The sequence below is a fragment of the Nanorana parkeri genome, unplaced genomic scaffold (genome assembly GCF_000935625.1).
Source record: "Nanorana parkeri isolate BGI_ZX_2015 unplaced genomic scaffold, ASM93562v1 scaffold1609, whole genome shotgun sequence".
NCBI lineage: Eukaryota > Metazoa > Chordata > Amphibia > Anura > Dicroglossidae > Nanorana > Nanorana parkeri.
Genome location: NW_017307877.1, coordinates 152133 through 170892, shown reverse-complemented (window position 1 = coordinate 170892; position 18760 = coordinate 152133). Strand labels below are relative to the sequence as shown.

General features: G+C 45.8%; 1 protein-coding gene across 1 annotated transcript in view; it reads right to left on the bottom strand.

Annotated features, from left to right (window-relative positions):
* Positions 1-18760, bottom strand: part of LOC108799034 (calpain-9-like) — a 214315-nt gene that overhangs the window by 54607 nt on the left and 140948 nt on the right. Inside the window, exon 10 of the mRNA XM_018570847.1 lies at positions 4080-4148. Within this exon, the coding sequence (XP_018426349.1) occupies positions 4080-4148 (69 nt within the window). The remainder of the gene's footprint in view (positions 1-4079; positions 4149-18760) is intronic.

Below are 18760 nucleotides of genomic sequence, written 5' to 3'. Positions count from 1 at the left end.
GGGGAGGGGACGGGCCCAGCTGGCTCTGCCTCTAGAGAGGCAGAGCCAGCTGTCAATCAGCCAGCAGGGTGGATTTCGACAGCATTGTCGGCATCCGTCCTGGCTGTGGCACGGCTCTGCCCTCTTAGCATATAGCGGGCAATAGTGGATGCGGAGTTATGGCTCTTCGAAAAGATTGTCCCATAGTTCTTCTCTAAACTTTGAAAGATAGAAGCTGATTGGTTTCCATGGGTAACTGCTCCAGATTCTGTTTGCTCCAGTTTTGATAAATTCCCCTCTATGTTTCCAGTTACAACCTGTAGAACCAACTTATACAAGTTAAATGGTCCCATGTGGTCAGGGGCGGACTGACCCATCGGGCAGTCGGGCACGGCCCGAGGGCCCGTGACCAGCACGGGGCCCGTGACCAGGCCTGCCGATAGGGGTGTACAGGCAGCTGCCCTTTACCAGGCGGGCCCCATCAAGTGGCGTGTGAGCTGGGACCGAACCCAGCACGGGCTAGGGGAGTCTGCCTCCACACATCCTGTCAGCGCCGATACTAGGGGGGGCATATAATATTAATCAGCCAGGGTGGACGATACCCCTCTCCCTCTACAGGCACGGCCTGGGCACCTGAGGGCGCTGGGGAAGGGGGGCCTAGAAGGTCGGGCAGAGATTCAGCCGGGAGTGAGACCATACGACCGGAGGACGGAGGAGGCAAGCTGTCAGCAGGTATGAGGAGCTCTCCTGCACTCACAGCTTCTCCTATACACTATACATTCCGGCTGGGAGCAGCGTTGGGAGGGGGGGATTCTTCTCCCTGTCTAAGCCTTCTCCTCTCTTCCTCCTCTGGCTTCTTGAACTATGAGCGGGCATTAGCTGTGTGTGCGTGTCCTGTATTGTGTGTACTGTATTGCGTGTACTGTATTGCGTTACTGTATTGCGTGTGTATTGTGTGTACTGTATGTGTATTGCATGTGTGCTGTGTGTGTATTATGTGTTATGTGTGTATGCGTATTAAGTGTTGTGTGTGTGTGTATTAGGCCTCATTCACACTGGGAGCACACGTCCATGCAGCGTGCACACCTGTAAACAGCAGGGGCGGACTGCCCGAGGGCCCGAGGCCAAAGAGGGGGCCCGTCACCGACCCCCGTGCCCTTTTCAGCCCGCATGGAAGAGGACGCGGGTTTGTTATAACGGCGACGGCATTGTCGCCCGCCTCCCGGGCCCGTTATACACTGCCGTTGCCGCTTTAACAGAGCTGCATCTCCTACAGCGGCACGGCCGAGAAGAGCTCTGAGGTGGGGCTGTGTCGTAGTGGATGTGGGCGTGTCGCAGTGGACGGAGGGTGGACGGAGGCACGAGAGCCTCATGCTGGGGGGGGGGCCCCACTGAGATCCGGCCCTGGGCCCCCCACTTAGGAGTTCTACAAAAACCCTGACTGGAACCTCGGGATCAGGAGCCCTGATGCTGGTAAGTGAATTTAATTACTATTTTTTTATGAGCTGTAAATGGGAAAATGTTAACCTTTTTGTCTCCATTCACATACAGCGTTTGCATTTCCCGTGCGGTTTTTCATGTGGGAGACCACGCGGGACGCAACTGCTATATGTGAACTGCACGGATTACGCTCGTTTGCGGCCATTATATAGCCGCAAACATGCGGAATCTGAAGGATTATCGCGCTTGCAGTACACACTGGAGCGGCTGTCCGCATATGAGCGGAGCTGCTCTAAACAGAAAAAACAATGCACTTTTATGTGCTTTGTCCAGACTATTGCTGGACAGCGCAGTACGAAACCGCACGGCCCCCAAAATAGTGCAAGTGCGATAATCCAGCAGATTCTGTATGTTCGCGGCTATATAATAGCTGTAAACGAGCGGAATCCATGCAGTTGTTTCACATTTAGCGTTTGCGTCCCGTGTGGTCTTTCGCACGGAAATTCAAACGCTATGGGGGTTATTCACCGAGTGAAAAACCCAGCCAAAGTGAAGTGAGCTGAACGCTGTTCGGCTATTCACTTCAGCCTTGTAAGGCTGATTTCAGCTGTATCTCGCTAAAATCAGCCGTACATCGGCTGAGCTGAAGTGCAGAAGGAGTGCGACTTAGCCGATCCAACATCTGGATCGGCTGAGCCGAAGCTGAAGCTCCGGCAGCTCACTTACTCCCGTTCGGCTTGGCTATTCTGCTCGGTACCTCCGTGGTAGCGAGCAGAATAGAAAAAAAGTTAAATGAATGAGAAAGAAAAAAATGTAGAGAAATTTCGTTCTTAAAAATGTTTTTAAGAAAAAACAACGCACATCCTCTTTCCTATTTGCTGGCACCTGCCAGAGTCTTCTAGTAGGTCCCGGCCAATAAATAACAACTGGGTGGAGTCGGCTGTGATGGCACGAGCGGCTCCGCCCAGTTGTTATTGTTTGGTGACAGATCAGCATCCCCAGGTCATTTGAGGACGCTGATCTGTTATTACAACTGCCCAGCCCACCTGTCATCTGCGTGGAGATCGGTCGGCTTCGGCTGACCTTTCTCCCTGCTTCGGCTGTGAATACGACTCAGCCAAGCTGAAGCCTATAGGTTCGGCTTGGCTGAGCCGCTCAGTTGCCTTCAGCTATTGTGAATATTGTGAATAGCCTATACAGCAGCCCTTCGACTGTGGATGGGGCTTGTGGATGGGGCTTGTGGATGGGGCTTGTATATGGGTGGAGCACAAGGGGGCCCCATAATATTGTATTGCCCGGGGGCCCCATGTGTTGTCAGTCCGCTCCTGCTTGTGGTCAATTCTGGTATTTCACACTGCACAACAAATAACTATTTTTGATACCTATATATTTTTGTGCAAGCTACTGCCACCTGAGATGGACCTATATGAATAATTTGTCTGGATTAATATTAAGTTATATAAAATGTTTATTTAGATGGATTAAAGAAGAACTCCAGGATTTTTTTAAATTAACCCTTGCAGTGGGGTTACCCCCGCACTGCAAGGTTAAGTGCTCATTTGTATCTAGGTTAAGAAAAAAGAAAAAAGTTATCCTTACCGGAAGCCACGAGATGGCTTTTTTCTTAGACCGGTCCTTCTAACGTCTCTCCCCTTCCTCTGCAGTGATCTAAGGTCCCGCAAATCATTACGTCTGTAGACGTGAGGAAGCTTAGGAGGATTCCAATGCTGCAGGAAGGGAGTGCTGGGACTGCTGGCCGGTTCTGAGCTTTGGGGGAATATAACTGTTATTTTAGCTCGCTATAGTGTTCGGGTTTGGCATGAAGAAAAGGTGGCAACCCTAAGCAGGATAAGGTATGCCGTTGGGTCCCCTCCTCTCTCGTGCAGCTGTCAAGCTCTCAGTCCATGACCGAGTGCCTGACTTTTCAGAGGAGGTGACCCCACAATGACTATCAGTCATTGTGGGGTCATCTCCTCTGATGGTGCCACCCGGTGCAGGGCGGCACCCCACTAGTTGCATCCATACAGTGCAGATTTTGTCTGTGGATATTTTTCTAGGTGTGTTAGTACTCTGCCCATTGTGTCTCTGCAGACAGGAGTCATTTAGTGTTAGTACTGTTGTGTCTTCACAATGAATCTTTCTGGTTGTGTAAGCAATTGTTTAGTTGTTCCATTATTCAGGCATTTCTATTTTTCAATAACTTAAACCCAACTTCAGACTTTAAGCTTTGTGTTATGGTTATGTTATGATTTTCAATTTAATATACTTACATTTTTCTAAAGACTGCTGGCCAGTCATGCAAGCTCCTCTTCCTGTCCCAGTCTTTTCCAGGGGTAGATGGTCCCAGATTATGTGGAGAGCAGTGATGACATCAGAACCGCTCTCTGCATGAATATACTATAAATGAAGAATGATGTGTTGATGCCCCCTCAGGAAGAGGAGGAGCAATGAAACCCTTCATTCATAGCATGTCCTTAGTCTTCTGAGTTGAACTGCACTGGGTATCATTCAACTCAGAAGACTGAAGACATCTTGTGGTAAACAAGAAGTAGAGAAGGGGATACCTCCAGATTACAGGTAAGGTAATTCCAACCTAATCTCCTTTTCTTTTTTATAGAAAGATTAAAAGTGAAATTAGGAAAAATAGTATTCAGTCTTACAATCCAGTTTTTCAGCTTGTCCCAGAAGATTTTGAACTCCTCGAATCCAAGTTTTCCATTGGCGCTAGTCTTGTGTACAACATGTCAAGGATCAGTAAATATTAATTAATTTAGGATTTAAATACATTTGTTTAGTGTTTGTATAACCAACATTTTTAACTGTTGAGGACTCGGTTACATACACGCAGACTGTATACTAATTGTTTCCCAGGTGAACGCATATACAATGTTTCAAAATTATACGTAGGCTATGTACCTATGGTTAATATTGAGGCAACGGCACACTATGCTATTGCAGGAGATTGCACACCACAAAGCCTCTTGGAATTTGCATAGTGTGATTGATAAGCTTTATGTCTCCTCCTACAGCATACCTTCCCTCCTTTGCTACCTCCCCCCACCCCTCCCTATCCACCCTCTATCCACCATCATCGTCAATGTATGTAGAAGATAATTTTTTTCCTTGCTCAAACTTTCTCAAGCGATATATATCTCTTAAAGAGACACTGGTCTCCAGTATTTCTGACAAGTTATGTAAAGTAACAGGTCCCCCGATGTAATAGCAATAAAGTTGTGTCAAAAGAAAAAAAAGTAATAAAAAAATTAAAGAATCATTAAAAAAAATAAAGCATAAAAAAAAAAATGTAAGTCCCCGCCCCCCACATACACACTCAGATATGCATCGGGTGCGCCTACGTGCGGAAACGCCGATTGCGCCTATTGTGCCGCACATGTTACATATCGCCGCAAACGTCGGAGTGAGAGCAATAATTTTAGGGCCATCAATCACTGGTAACACTAAACTGATGAGCACTAAAAGCGTTTTAAGCGTCGCCTATGGGCATTTATTTGCGATTTTGCTGGCGCACGCAATTTTAAGGCTTGACATGTTTGGTGTCTATTTACCCGACGTGACCCCGACTTTTATGTTTTACCAAAAATATGGGTATAAATGTTTTATAACATAGTGTATAGAAACTTTTTTTTTTTTCTTTTACATTTACGGTACTTTTTTCATTATATAGTAAAAAAAATAACCCCCGAGGTGATTATATACCTCCAAAAGAAAGCTCTATCTGTCCCCAAAAAATGTTAACATAAATTGCAAGGCCGATAGTCCAGTCATGCTGACTGGTGACATTTTTGACTGACTGGTGAGACACCCTAAATTTTTCAAGCCCTGGACATGAACATATACCAGGTTACTGCCTTCCAGTATAACTCTGGAGATACACCACTAAATCTGTTCATAAGGATGAAATGCTTCAGTAGAGTGAACCCAGAGATTGATCTGTGGCTCTATCTGCCTGACCAGCCCCAATGCATGTGACCTAGTGGATGCAGAGAGCCCCTTTCTGATACCGCCAGAAAGATGAACAGATCGACCTGAAAGAAGGTGACCTCAAATGTACTCCCTTAGCATAGCAGCCACATTTAAGGCATGATCTGAAACCAAACTTTATTCTTGAACATTGGCAACATTGATGTCCTATTTAGACGGAAGGATGTTCCATCCTTTGGATGATGCTGGGAGAGAGAAGTAGTCCCAGTCTGGGCAATAAGATGATTTGCAGCCTAAGCTTGACTATCCAAGACCCTCCTCCCTGAGGGGATTGCTGTATGAAAAACTATTTTACATCTTACTGTCCATCTGAGTAAGTGTGATCTAGATCAGTGCTTCTTAAAGTGTGGGTCGCGACCCCATATGGGGTCCCGCAAATGAACAGGGGGGTCGCGATCTGAATCCCCGGCTGGACCGCCATTAGGGGGGTACGGCCAGTACTTGAGTGAGGGGCTTGCCTCTGTAGTAAGGGCATCCATTAATGAATGTTAAAAGCTGATTCTCAGCGGTTAACAGCCCTCTAAAGCAGCAAATAACTCGTCACGTACAGTGTACGTGACAAGTCATTTGGTCCCTTTGTGTCTGGACGTACAGTGTACGTCTCCCGTCACGAAGGGGTTAACCCAGCAGAAGTGGAGCACAGCTGCTGGAAGTAAAGGGAAGGAAGGAGAGGGGGGTTTGTAGTAGTAGTTGGTAATGACAGACACGGCGGCGGAGGGGGCAGTTGGGGAAGAGGAGAGACACAGACTGACATTGGGGGGAGACGAGGAGAGAGACACTGACCAATGCTGGGGGGAAAGAGGGGAGAGACACCGTCGGATGCTGGGGTCACGTAAAGATTTCCTTAGCCAAAAAGGGGTCACAGGTGGAGAAAGTTTAAGAAGGCCTGATCTAGATGAAGACAAGAAGGAAGAACATATCCAGCACTATTTGTAAATCCTAAGGGAAAATGAAGCGACTTTCCTGAGAGCTGGCTTATCAATAAATGAGCTGCCCAGTTTGTCTCAGAGGATGCGGATAGAGGGTACTGACACCCAAGTACATATTGCTTGCCTGAAGAAACTCCAATATATCTGTCATGGCAAGGTGAAGAGAGACACAACCCTTTGAGCTTGCAAAGTCTATGAATTTATCATTCCACACTGTAGAATATGTGACATTTGGTCGGTGCTCTAGCATACAAACAAAAACTCTATGACTGAAGATGAGTAATCCAGGCAAGGCAAACTTCACTTTCAGCCTCCAAGCCGCTTAGCGTAACTTAGGATGTGTTTGGATGTAGCATCTACCGTAGAAGGTCTGAATTTTCAGGATGAGTAGAAGATTCCAGGGTCAGAGTCTACAAGAGATAGAACCCTGGATGGATGTGCCACAGACAAATGATTGCAATCACCCTACCTAGATAATTGATTGTCCTATTTAGGAGCCTGAAACCAGTGGGACTGAAGGAAACTTATAAGCATTAAAATATCCAATACTCCTGCCATTGGAAAGCTTTCTCTTAACAAGGAGTGTCTGTACTCTGTGCTCTTAGGTAGGGATGTCCTGATACCGATACTAATATCGGTATCACGGCCGATACCAGGCATTTTCAGGAGTACTTGTACTCCTGAAAATCCCCCGATTCTTAAGGCCGATGCCAGCCCTTTAAAATGTATGTCTTAGCCGACCCCCACTCTTCCTTCAATTTTACATTAGATACACCCATAGGATCTGATATCACCCACACTGCCTTTAAACCAAAATCCACCTTCTATCCACACCACTCTAAAGGTTCGTTCATAGACACCTTTTACCATATCACTTATTCAGACCGCCTTTTCATGTGTAACAAGGCCGAACATCCATAACATGAGTTCAACTGAAACCAAATCACTCCATGACCTCACTAGTAATCATGACTTGATCATTAAACAAGCGGACAAGGCTGGTGGTATCGTCATCCAGAACTGTCTGGATTGCATAGCTGAAGCTTTGAGGCTGCTGGGTGATGACTCCACTTACATTAATCTACCACTAGATCCTCTCATCAATTTTCGCACAGAACTCTAACCTTCTAGAGAAAGCCTCTGAAGACAACATCCTCACAAAAAAAGAGAGAGCCTTTCTATACCCAATATCCCCAGACCCCGTATGTTTATCATCTCCCAAAAATGCATAAGAATGTCAGCCCGCCTCCCGGTCGTGCCAGCACCAAGTGGATTATCTATCTATATAGACCATTTCTTACAAACCCTAGTCACCGCTTTGCCCTCTTACATCAAGGATTTGGGTCATCTAATTCATATTCCCTCTCAATTTCAGTGGGATCCCTCTTACTCATGGTTGCCACTAGATGTCAGTTCACTATACACTTCCATTCCACACAACGTAGACCTCAATACTATCTGTCCCCCCACTCTAACTTACATCACAAACAAGCACAGTTCATTGTGAATTGCACCAAATTTACCCTGGAACATAATTATCTTGACTTCATAGATAACTTCTATTAACAAATCAAAGGCACAGCCATGGGCGCCAATTACGCCCCTAGTTATGCCAATCTCACAATGGATTTCTAGGAGGAACACAACATATGGCATACAATCACTTTGCCAAACATCTCATCCTTTCCGGTCGTTACATCAACAACATTATAATCATTTGGGATGGCCCCACTGAGCTCATTCCAGAACTTGTTTCCCATTGTAACAACAATGTGTTAGGCCCACACAAACTGGTATTTTTAGATCTCAAGCTTTCATCGGACGGTAACACCATCATTACAAAGAATCATGTGAAACCCATTGGTGGCAACTCATATGTACATTTCCATAGTTTTCATCACCCAAGATGGATACATAACATCCCCAAAAGCCAATTCTGTAGACTAAGGAGGAATTGTTCGAAATTCACAGACTACACTGCACAGAGCCAACTCCTTGCTAAGAAATTCAGAGAAAAATCTTATCCCGACACACTCATCCATGATGCTTATTCTACCTATCTGAATTCACACTTGACGATAGCAAATACACGCTCAGATCCTGGAACAGAGGTTAGATTCATTACCGCCTTCAACAACAACCATAAAGCGATTCAGCACATTATTCGCAAAAACTGGCACATTTTGAAACAGGACCCAAAATTAGGTCCTATATTACCAGCCAGACCTTCAGTTACTTTCAGGAAGGCTAGAAACATAAAAAATAGACTAGCGCCCAGAAAAATTCAAACATTCGGTGTCAATGACACACTACATCCAAGATTTGATAACAGAGTCGGCACCTTCAAATGTAAGAAACCACGGCTTCTCACATGTCAATTTATTACACACGGTCAATCCGAGTTCAAAGACCATCAGAACTTATTCAATTAAACAGTTCATCACTTGCTCACACGACCATGTTGTATATGGTCTTAAATGTCCATGCAATTTGTTATATGTCTGCCGCACCATCCGTCCCTTGAGAAAGAGAATAGGCGAGCATAGATAACTCATCGCAGATGGCGATCACAACCATAGCGTCCCACGGCATTTTCGCCATAGAACACATTCCAGAATACTATTCTCCACCTGAGCGCTTCCAACGTTTATGTAAACAAGAGACTTATTGGATCTTGTATACCGACTAAACACCCTCACCCCCACAGGACTCAATGAGGAGTTGGAGATCCTAGCATTAATATAAACCTTTCATTTTGACTACTATCTAATACACATTATTTGTTAATCAGACACAATAAGGTGACAGTATATATTATAGCATATACATGTAGTACTACAATAGGAATATTGTAGTACTACATGTATATGCTATAATATATACTGTAGACAACAACAATACAATAAACAACCAAGATACTTTTATCTGCACTTCTTGGCATCATCATATTCCTTACCACACTATAATTGTTCAGGTTCGCAATGATTGTTCTAAATTGCTTATATTTCATTATTATTCAGTTTTTATATTACATAATAAAAGTCAATCTATTCAATTTTTTCGTTTTTAACTATATTATTTCATTTAAATAAATTATTCTCACTCAGTTCATGTATATACATAATAGTTTTAATTTTTTACGAAGGTCTTTCACTTCTTTTTTCATTTCTGTCATTTCCCGGAGTTATTTTTTGGCACTATGGTTTAAGGAGTCTTACACCACTCTAATATTATTGATGACTCCCCCTATCTTCTTTGACAGTGGTGTCCTATTATAGGGTTTTATTCCTTATGGTTCTTCCCCATTGCCGCTAATTGTCAGTAACTCCGCCCACCTGTCAGTTTTAAACGCCACACATTCTCCCGCCAACTAACGTTGCTTTTTTGTAGAGCTTGATAAAGAGGTACGTCTCGAAACGTGTTGCTCCTTTCATCTATCTGCCCTCACCATCCTCATCTAGTTCATTCATTTCCTCTTCTTGCCGCCCGACAATCGGACGATCCCAAGACTACCCGCACTCGCTCTCCCACCAACACACTGAGCGGCTCCCCTGCCATCAGTGTGACTCATCCGCACACCGCATCCACGCTCCGACACAATCTACCAGACCTTGGACCAGTCAGGGAAGTACTCACAGCTAGTATCCCTTGATTCTCTCCTCACCATCAAACACTAAGTGTATGAATTTGCTTCGCGCCTCATACATTATTCATTGTTCTGGAATGCTTGGTCTCTGGCCTGGCTATGTATTCATCGATTAATGTTGCTATTATAAACCATCCCTTGGATTGCCCTTCCATACTTGCTTGATGGTTTTGTCTGTACCCTCCCCCAGTCGTACAATTTTGCACTATGTTCCCGCCTATTGCCTTGCTCCCACCCTAATATACCTTTCCTTCCCATCTGTAAGGAGACACGACACTGTTCAGATCTGAGGGACGTATTTGCTCCGCCCAGCACTTCCACATCACTTGGCTCCACCTACTGCTGACTAGCTGTCGGCATAAGAAGACGGTGGTTCAGTTGCTAAATGTCTCTTCCTCTTCCTCACCTGCTGTTCCTAACGTTCTCATAGTCAGGCTGCTGCACACCTTGCTCTCCCTCTCCTGAAGGTTACCAGTGGAATCCGCAGTTAGCAGCACATCCATTCCTTGGACTTTGTTTCTACTCAGCAGCTTTATGAGAAAACTACACATCTCGTCAGCCTTAAACAACCGCAAGTAACCTTATACCTGTTTAAATCCAAACCATCTGCTGTCACTCTGCACCTTATTGTGTTACATGACCATGCACCTACAATGTTTGTACAACTGCTGAATGATAGCTTGTCTAAAAGTTCCAACTACCTCGCTAATGGATAAACACATTTCAGTTTTCCTTTTGTACCACTTCCCACAACCTTGTGCATATTGAATCTATCCCTACACCTTGTTTATCGTTTCCACATAAACCTCCAAGAGTGTATGATGTAGTCAGTACCTGCTCATACCTCTCTAATCATTAGAGTTATTGTTGCAGGACTGAAAAAACTGAATCACTGTCATAAACTACTTACAATTGGGGCTGGATAAGAAGCTTTAGTTGAGAATCCATTGATAACGTGTTGAACCCTGACACCATCTTTCCCTCATCCCTCTCTCTGCTTTTTTCTTACACACCTGCTTTCTCTACCCCCCCCCCCTTCTTTTCACCCTACCCCTTCCTTATCTTTCCAGCCTACCCCTTCCCTTCCTCATCTTTCCCTTAGCCCCCTACCCGCCTCTCCCATTTTTTTTCTGCCTCCTTCCTATCACTCCCTGTTCTCTCCCTTCCCCCTATCCCCTTGCCTCTAGTTTGTTCCCAAGCTATTTACACTATATATTTCAGCAGCTATTTGCCTGGCTGGTGGAGCCCCGCTGCGTGCAGAAATCTGACAAGTTTCTGACCTCCTGTTTTGGACATACGTTCTTATTATGTTGGTTATCTTCTACTTTTTGGTTTGCTCTCCTTTTCTCCCTTTCCCTGTCTCTTTGTCTCAGTTCCACTTTCCTTTTGTTTTCTTGGTGTCCCACTTCCCCCCGGCATCCTAGTCCCGTTCTTTTTACGTCTGTTGGGTTGGCTTGACTCCCCCATGTGGCTTATTTGGCAGGTCCTCGAACTCCCACTATGACCTCACAATCCCAGATCGTTTACTCACATAATGTACAGGGCTTTAATTTGCCTATAAAGAGATCAAAGGTTTTCCACAACTTTCACTGCATTAGAGCAGATGTAGTTAGTCTACAAGAGACCAGGTTCTTCTCCTCCTCGATTTCTAAGCACCCACTTTAGCACCTTTTATTTAGCCAGTGCGCAATAGAGTTCACGGGTTTCTCATTACATTTGGGTGCAATTTGCCTTTTCTCTGTTTCAAGGGAGGCTGTATGATACTGATGTTACTTTGGTTGCCTATTATGCCCCTAATACCTTCCAGACCTTCTCTTCGATACAAGGCATGGTTCTCATGATGGGTGATTCTAACCTAATGCTGGACTCAATCTTGGTCATGGATCATCGTCAGCGGCATGGAGTGACAGTGGATTCTAATCAGGTTAAACGCTCCTGTAAACCCATGCCATTGCTTATGTCTGGTGAGAACTTCATTCCAGGAGCAAAGACTATACCTTTAATAAATCTAAACTGCATCGGAGCTTCTGTAGAATCATCCACATTTTTATGCATATCTGGTATCTCCACCAGGTTTTCAAAATTGATATCTGGTCTTCTTCTTGGTTGTACCATGATCCTACAGTACTTTACTGTTCCTTGACCTCGGCTGAAAAGCAACCCTTTCGATGGCGCCTAAGGATTCCTTACTTTCGACTTTGGATACTGCTTCACTTATCCAATCCCACGTTCAATGCTTTTTTTCTGAAACATTTTGACCTCCCATTTCTGAAACATTTTGATTCCCTCCCATTAGTTTGAGGACTCGATAGGGGGACTTGGTCTCTGACCCCTCTAGAGTAATCAAAAATTTTTGCTGACTTTTGTAGTCCCTTTATGCAGTCCTTTTCCAGGTTGATAGAGCTGCTCAGTTCTTCCGGAACTTGTCTCTACCTTCTATTCCAGATGAGGTGTACACCTCCCTAGATGGTGACATCACAGAAGCCGAAACCCTCAAGGCCATGAAGTTGCTTTAACGTTCCAAGACTCCAGGCCCAGATGGATTCTCAGCCCTTTATTATGAAAAAATACACTGAGATTCTTACCCCCTATTTGAATATTTGTTTCAATGCTCTTAAAACAAGTACAAGCTTTTCTCCTTCTTCACACCAGGCCAATATCTCCTTGATCCCTAAAGTTTCGGAGGATGCCCATAACCCACATCAATTTCACCCCATGTCCCTTTTGAACATTGATATAAAAATCTTAGGCAAAATAATGAGTACCCATATCAACAATTTCCTCAAGTCCCTAGTCCATACAGACCAAGTTGGGTATGTCCCTCTGCTTCAGTCTTGGGACTTTCCAACCATTTTCTGGATAGGTAGAATCAACGCTATTAAAATGTCATTCCTCCCTAAACTTCTTTGCTGTTTTCACGTTTTACCCGTTAAGAGTCTCTCAGTTTTTCATCCATGTGCTTCAAATCTGGTAATGCACTATATTTGGAGAAATAACAGACCTCGTATTCCTCGTTTAACACTTCATGCTCATAGGCTTCAAGGTGGCTTGGGGGTGCCCAATTTAGGACAATTGTATTGAGAGGCCCAAATAGCACAACTCTTGTTGCTTCACGCTTCCCACAACATCCCTTTATGGATACTCTTGGAACTACCCAATTCTGATCCACGTCCCGTTTCTTCTTTGTTATGGCTTCCACGCTTCACCCGTCTGACATCATTAAGCCCTTTGGGGATTTTTGGACGGGAGCATGCGGCGAAGACACAGGTAAGTTTAAACCTCTTGTAAAACTTGCTAGCAGTAGATATATGCAAAAAAAGCTGAGGGTTTAATAACCCTTTAAATTGGTGGTATTATGAATATTTAAAAACATTTCTAGAGCATTGCAAGATAATTTCCCACCCTATTTCCTCTAGTCCCAGAGCACTTTTTTGTTTTGAAATGTCACGGTTTCACACCTTACCTTTTAAGCTTTTGTAGGTTACCCTAATATCTTCCTAACCAATCATGAAGCCGTGACACGAGTCATGACGTACTGCCCGGCTTCCTGATTGGTCAGGAAGCCAGGCTGAATAGAAAAAATTGAAGCCAGCTTCCTAGCCAATCAGGAAGCCAGGAGACACGACCTGACCCGCCTCCCGGCTTCCTGATTGCCTATGAAGCTGTTTTCACTTGTTCCTAGGCAGCTTGGCTTCCTGACCAATCAGGAAGCCGGGCAGTACGTCATGACTCGTGTCACGGCTTCCTGATTGGTTAGGAAGCCAGACTGCTTAGGAACACGTGAAGCCGGCTTTCCAGCCAATCATGAATACAGCGCCACCCAGTGCCTGTCACCCGCCGCCCTTCACCCGCATCTCATCGCCCACAACCCACCGCCAGGAGCGGGCCGGGTTAAGGACCCTTACGGGCTGGATGTGGCCCGCGGGCCGTAGTTTGAGGACCCCTGCCCTAATGTATTCTAGATATTTTTTTTAGAACAGATAGTGCTTTCATTTGGTAGCAAATTATATTTGTGTTGGAAATACAACAGTTTATGCTAATGTAATATTGTCTTTTGAGCACTAGAAATTAGATCCACTCGAGCAACAAAGGGAATACCACCCCGCAAGCTGTCTATACTTCTAAGGCCCATAGCGAAGCCAATCAATGGAGAAAGGCAGCAGAAGAAGAAATGACTGTGGACACACTCACCAAGCCATTGCCAAAGGATCGTCACAGTTTCCTTCGAGAGAAGCTAAACATCATTTAGCAATGCATATGTTGTTGAGAAGGGGTGTTGGAAATACAACTGCTTATGCTAATGTATTATTGTCTTTTGAGAACTGTAGTGCAATTCTAGTCTGTGCAAGTTTTCTATATGCATACTTATCTATGATCTAAATGTTTCCTGTTGATGCTGTATTCTTGTATACATTCATGTAATGTCCTGCCAAGCAAGTAAAACTTAATTTAATATTCCTCAAGCTCTCAGTGCTTCATCTAAACCAGTGGTCTCAAAGTACCGCCCCGCGGGCCAATTGCATTCCGCAAGCTGGTACTATGTGGCCCGCAACCAGCTGACAAGTCAGATACGCGGTCACGGACCACGTACTTGACTTGCAGGAGCAGCTACACGGTCTGCATCTATTTCGGATGCAGACCGCAGAACTGCTCCTGTCACTGCCAGCACTCAGATCCTTTCGGCTGGAGCTCAGTTCTGAGCTCCGGCCGAAAGAAAGGATGGATTAGTGAGTTCTGCAGCAGACCTTACTGAACACTGCTAGATCAATCGTGCCTCCTAGCTATCGTACCCTCCAATTATCCTCCTTATCCTCTGACTTCTCCTTGGCTAACTGCTGCCTCTGATTTCCAGGTATGCAAGTAGTGGTTTCCTGGGTTCCCGGGTGGATATGAAACAGCCTCAAGTCCTCCCCTTCCTCCTGTGCCTCCAGCAGTGGCGGAACTACCGCCGGTGCAGCCAGTGCGGCCGCACCGGGGGCCTCAGCCAAGGGGGGGGCCAGTACCAGGGGCGGAGTGGGCCGTGGGGCAGGGTGGCCTCTCTGCTGCCTTTTTTTGCCCACGGCCGTCAGAGGGCCCGTCACCGACCCCGCTAAATGAAGCCTCCGGCCGCCGGTGCAGTGGCTCCCTCCGCCGCCTCTCTGTCACATGCACCCGGCCGGCCAGCCTGCCCGCATTATATCCGGGCTGGCTGGATCAGGCAGACACGGCCCTCTAATCAGGCACTGTAGAGGGCTGCCTGGGGGGGCCCCCCCAGGCAGCCCTCTACAGTGCCTGATTAGAGGGCCGTGTCTGCCTGATCCAGCCAGCCCGGATATAATGCGGGCAGGCTGGCCGGCCGGGTGCATGTGACAGAGAGGCGGCGCATGGAGGGAGCCACTGCAGCTGTGGCCACAGCAGACCCCCCCATAACCAGGGTCCAGGGAGCCCCCAGTGACCACCAGGGAGCCCCCACTGACCACCAGGTAAGGTAAGGTGACACAATTTTTAACATAAAATCCGGCATTAATAGCGTATCTTCTCAGAAGCTGCACACAGCGTGCGCAAGCTTCTGACAGCATAGGAGGCGGGAGACTGTGCTTGTTGGTGGATCGAGGGATCAGGTAAGTATTTTAAAAAAAAATGTTTTATTTTATGTTCCCGGTCTGTATTGCTGGGATTTGTATCCCTCTATAGCTGATGGTACATTGTGCTGTATATTATACATAGGAATACAAATCCCAGCAATAAATTATACACTGTATGTATAATGTACTACTACTGGGATTTGTTGTACTCCTCTATAGCTGGTGGTATTCTGCATTGCGCTGTATAGAGGACTACAAATCCCAGCAATAGTTGTTGTGGAAATTTTATTATATGGAATTATGTGGACATTTTTATATTAGGATGTGTGGGTTTTATAGATTTATAGATTTATAGATAGATAGGAGCGCTCTAGCAGAGCGTACTTGGGTTGAATCGGGACCAGCGGTAAAACCGTCAGTATTCAACCTTCTCATGGGCTTGGAGACCTGTTCGCAGTGTGTGTGGGCGTTTGCCGGTTTGTGAGCATTAAGTGCAATGCGCTGGGGTCCTTGCCTTCAAACGTCTATGCACCTTAGCGAAGCGAAGTCCGCATAACGAGAGATGTATCTCTGTTGAGGCTGCGCTATTCCTTTTGAATATATATCTGCTTTTACGAGAAGACATTGATATCTGCCTTGTCGGTGTACTTATACCGTACATTGATAACAGCATTAGCAATGTCTCAGCAGATAGTCTCAAACCTATAACAACAAATAGAATGATCTTACGAGATACTGGTCACTCTGAGCAGTATTGAATATGGTCCATGCTGGCCAAGATGGCGGATGTGCATACATGTGTCTGGTTGGGGCAGTGTAGATGAATCAGCACATCATAGTCCTTTGTTTAACACTAGTGAGTCATGTGCAGTGCTCTGCTCATGCACGTGGGTGCACTCCCCTTTTCTGTTGTCACTTCCTGTGATGTCATTGTGCATGGAGGAAATGGTAGGCTGTTGGGGCCACCCTTTCCTGTTATCCTTTTTGTTGCTATATAAATAAACGGAGCTAGTGGTCAGGGAGGATCTTGAACACGGAAACTCCAGCTTGAAACAACACCTTGTCTTGACTCTACCAAAACTACAAAAGAACCTTCATTCCTTGTACGAAAGAGCTTAATACACCGTGCTTTTAAGCGCGAGGGAATTGTTTGTGCTTGGCGCACTTTGATGCTGAAAGTACACCTTTTAGCGCGGCGTGGATTTGTGCGCTCAGCCCAAGCGAATTTCCATAACATAGTACATTATACAGCGCAATGCAGAATCCCGCCATCTATAATGTACTATTGCTGGGATTTGTTGTATTCCTCTATAGCTGGTGGTATTCTGCATTGCGCTGTATAATGTATTATTACTGGGATTTGTAGTCCTCTATAGCCGGTGCCATTCTGCATTGATTGCTGTAATATTTTACACTTTCCATTTCACTTATTGCACACCACACTTTTTTTTTTTTACTTCCACCGCTCCAAGCTTGCTCCCGTGATAGACTACAATCTCAATACAAACTAGTAGTCCATCACTGGAGCCATTTTTTAAAATCCCGATTAACCAGTTAATCAAACTCAATAATCGGCTAACTAATTGATTTTGAAAATAATCGTTAGCTGCAGCTCTAGATAAATGGTCACCCTACACCAGGGATCCCCCACTATCTACCAGGGAGCCTCTACTTGCCACCGCAGAGCCCCCCACTAACCACCAGGGAGCCCCCACTGGCCACAGTGGAGCCCCCACTACCCACCTTGGAGCTACCACAGAGCCACCACTAATTATTAGCGAGCCCCCACTGGCCACCACCGATCCTGCACTGACCAGCAGAGAGCCCCCACTTACCACCTGGCAGTCCGCATTGGCCACCTGAGAGCCTAATTAGGGAGCACCCACACGCACCCGTGAAACTCTCTGGACCCCTGGAGAGAGCCCGCACAACCATCCTGAGACCCTGGAGACATCGAGCGGCGAACCCAGAGCAACAGAGTATGTAGCTTCGTATTATTCTGCATTGCTGTAATATGTATTGCTGGGATTTGTAGTGCTCTATAGCTGATGCTGTTCTGCATTGCTGTATAATGGTATTGCTGGGAATAGTAGTTCTCTATAGCTGTTGGTAGTCATTATTGCTGGGATTTATAGTCCTCTATAGCTGATGGTATTCTACATTGTTGTGTAATGTATTGTTTGGAATTGTAGTTCTCTATAGCCAATGCCATTCTGCAATGCTGTACAATGTATTTCTGAGAATTATAGTCCTCTATAGATGGTGGTATTATTCTCATTGTTGTATAATGTGCTGAGATTTGTAGTCCCTCTACAGCTTGGAGTTAGTGACAGAACTACCAGGGTCACAGCAGTCGTACACGCGCACAGCACTGACGAGGCATCCCTCCACTACCAGTGTGCTTTAATTTTCCTCAACTGATAAACTTCTCTACCGCGTCTCTTCCAGGTGTGCATGTCATGAAGAAAGGGGGTCAGGAAAACAGCTGATTCGGATGACTCAGCCCCACTGGAAGTGACACAGTCGAGAAAATGTATAGGGTCGAGAAACAATATAGAACACTGACATTGACACTGTCCGGCCCCTCCCACTATCCTCCCACAGCTCACAGCCCAGAAGCATGGACAGCCAGCGGCGGTCTACAGTGTGCGAAAGTGCCTAAGTAGTGGACATGGAGCGGAGTAAAACCAGAACCATGTAGGGAGCCCAGAGGGAGGAGAGTGCCATCCCCAGCCAGTCATCCCTTTCATGGACTTAATAGGGAGTCCTCACATCACCGGACCATTCACACTACCTTTACATGGATTGCAAAAGTGGCAGGCAGGGGTGGGGAGAAGGCGGGGAAGAGGCAGAGCAGGAGGGGGTCAGCAGTACTTTATACAGAGATGCTATTGTTGTATCAAGTATTGCTGGGATGTGTAGTCTTCTATAGCCTGTGCCATTCTGCATTGCTGTAAATATTAGGGATGCACAGATATATCGGCCGCCAAAACATATCAGCCGAAAATGGCACTTTTGGCTAAATGATGAAAGTGCCATTTCCCTGCCTATACAGCTGTGCATCCCTGCTTTCTTTCCTCCCCGCTGGGTGCTGCTCTGTCCCAGCATAGTGGAGAGAAAGTGTGACAGCCGGCCGAGCGCTGTGATTTTTTTGTGGTTGCTTCAGGGGGTGTGGATTGGGGGGTTTGTGTTTTTTTTTT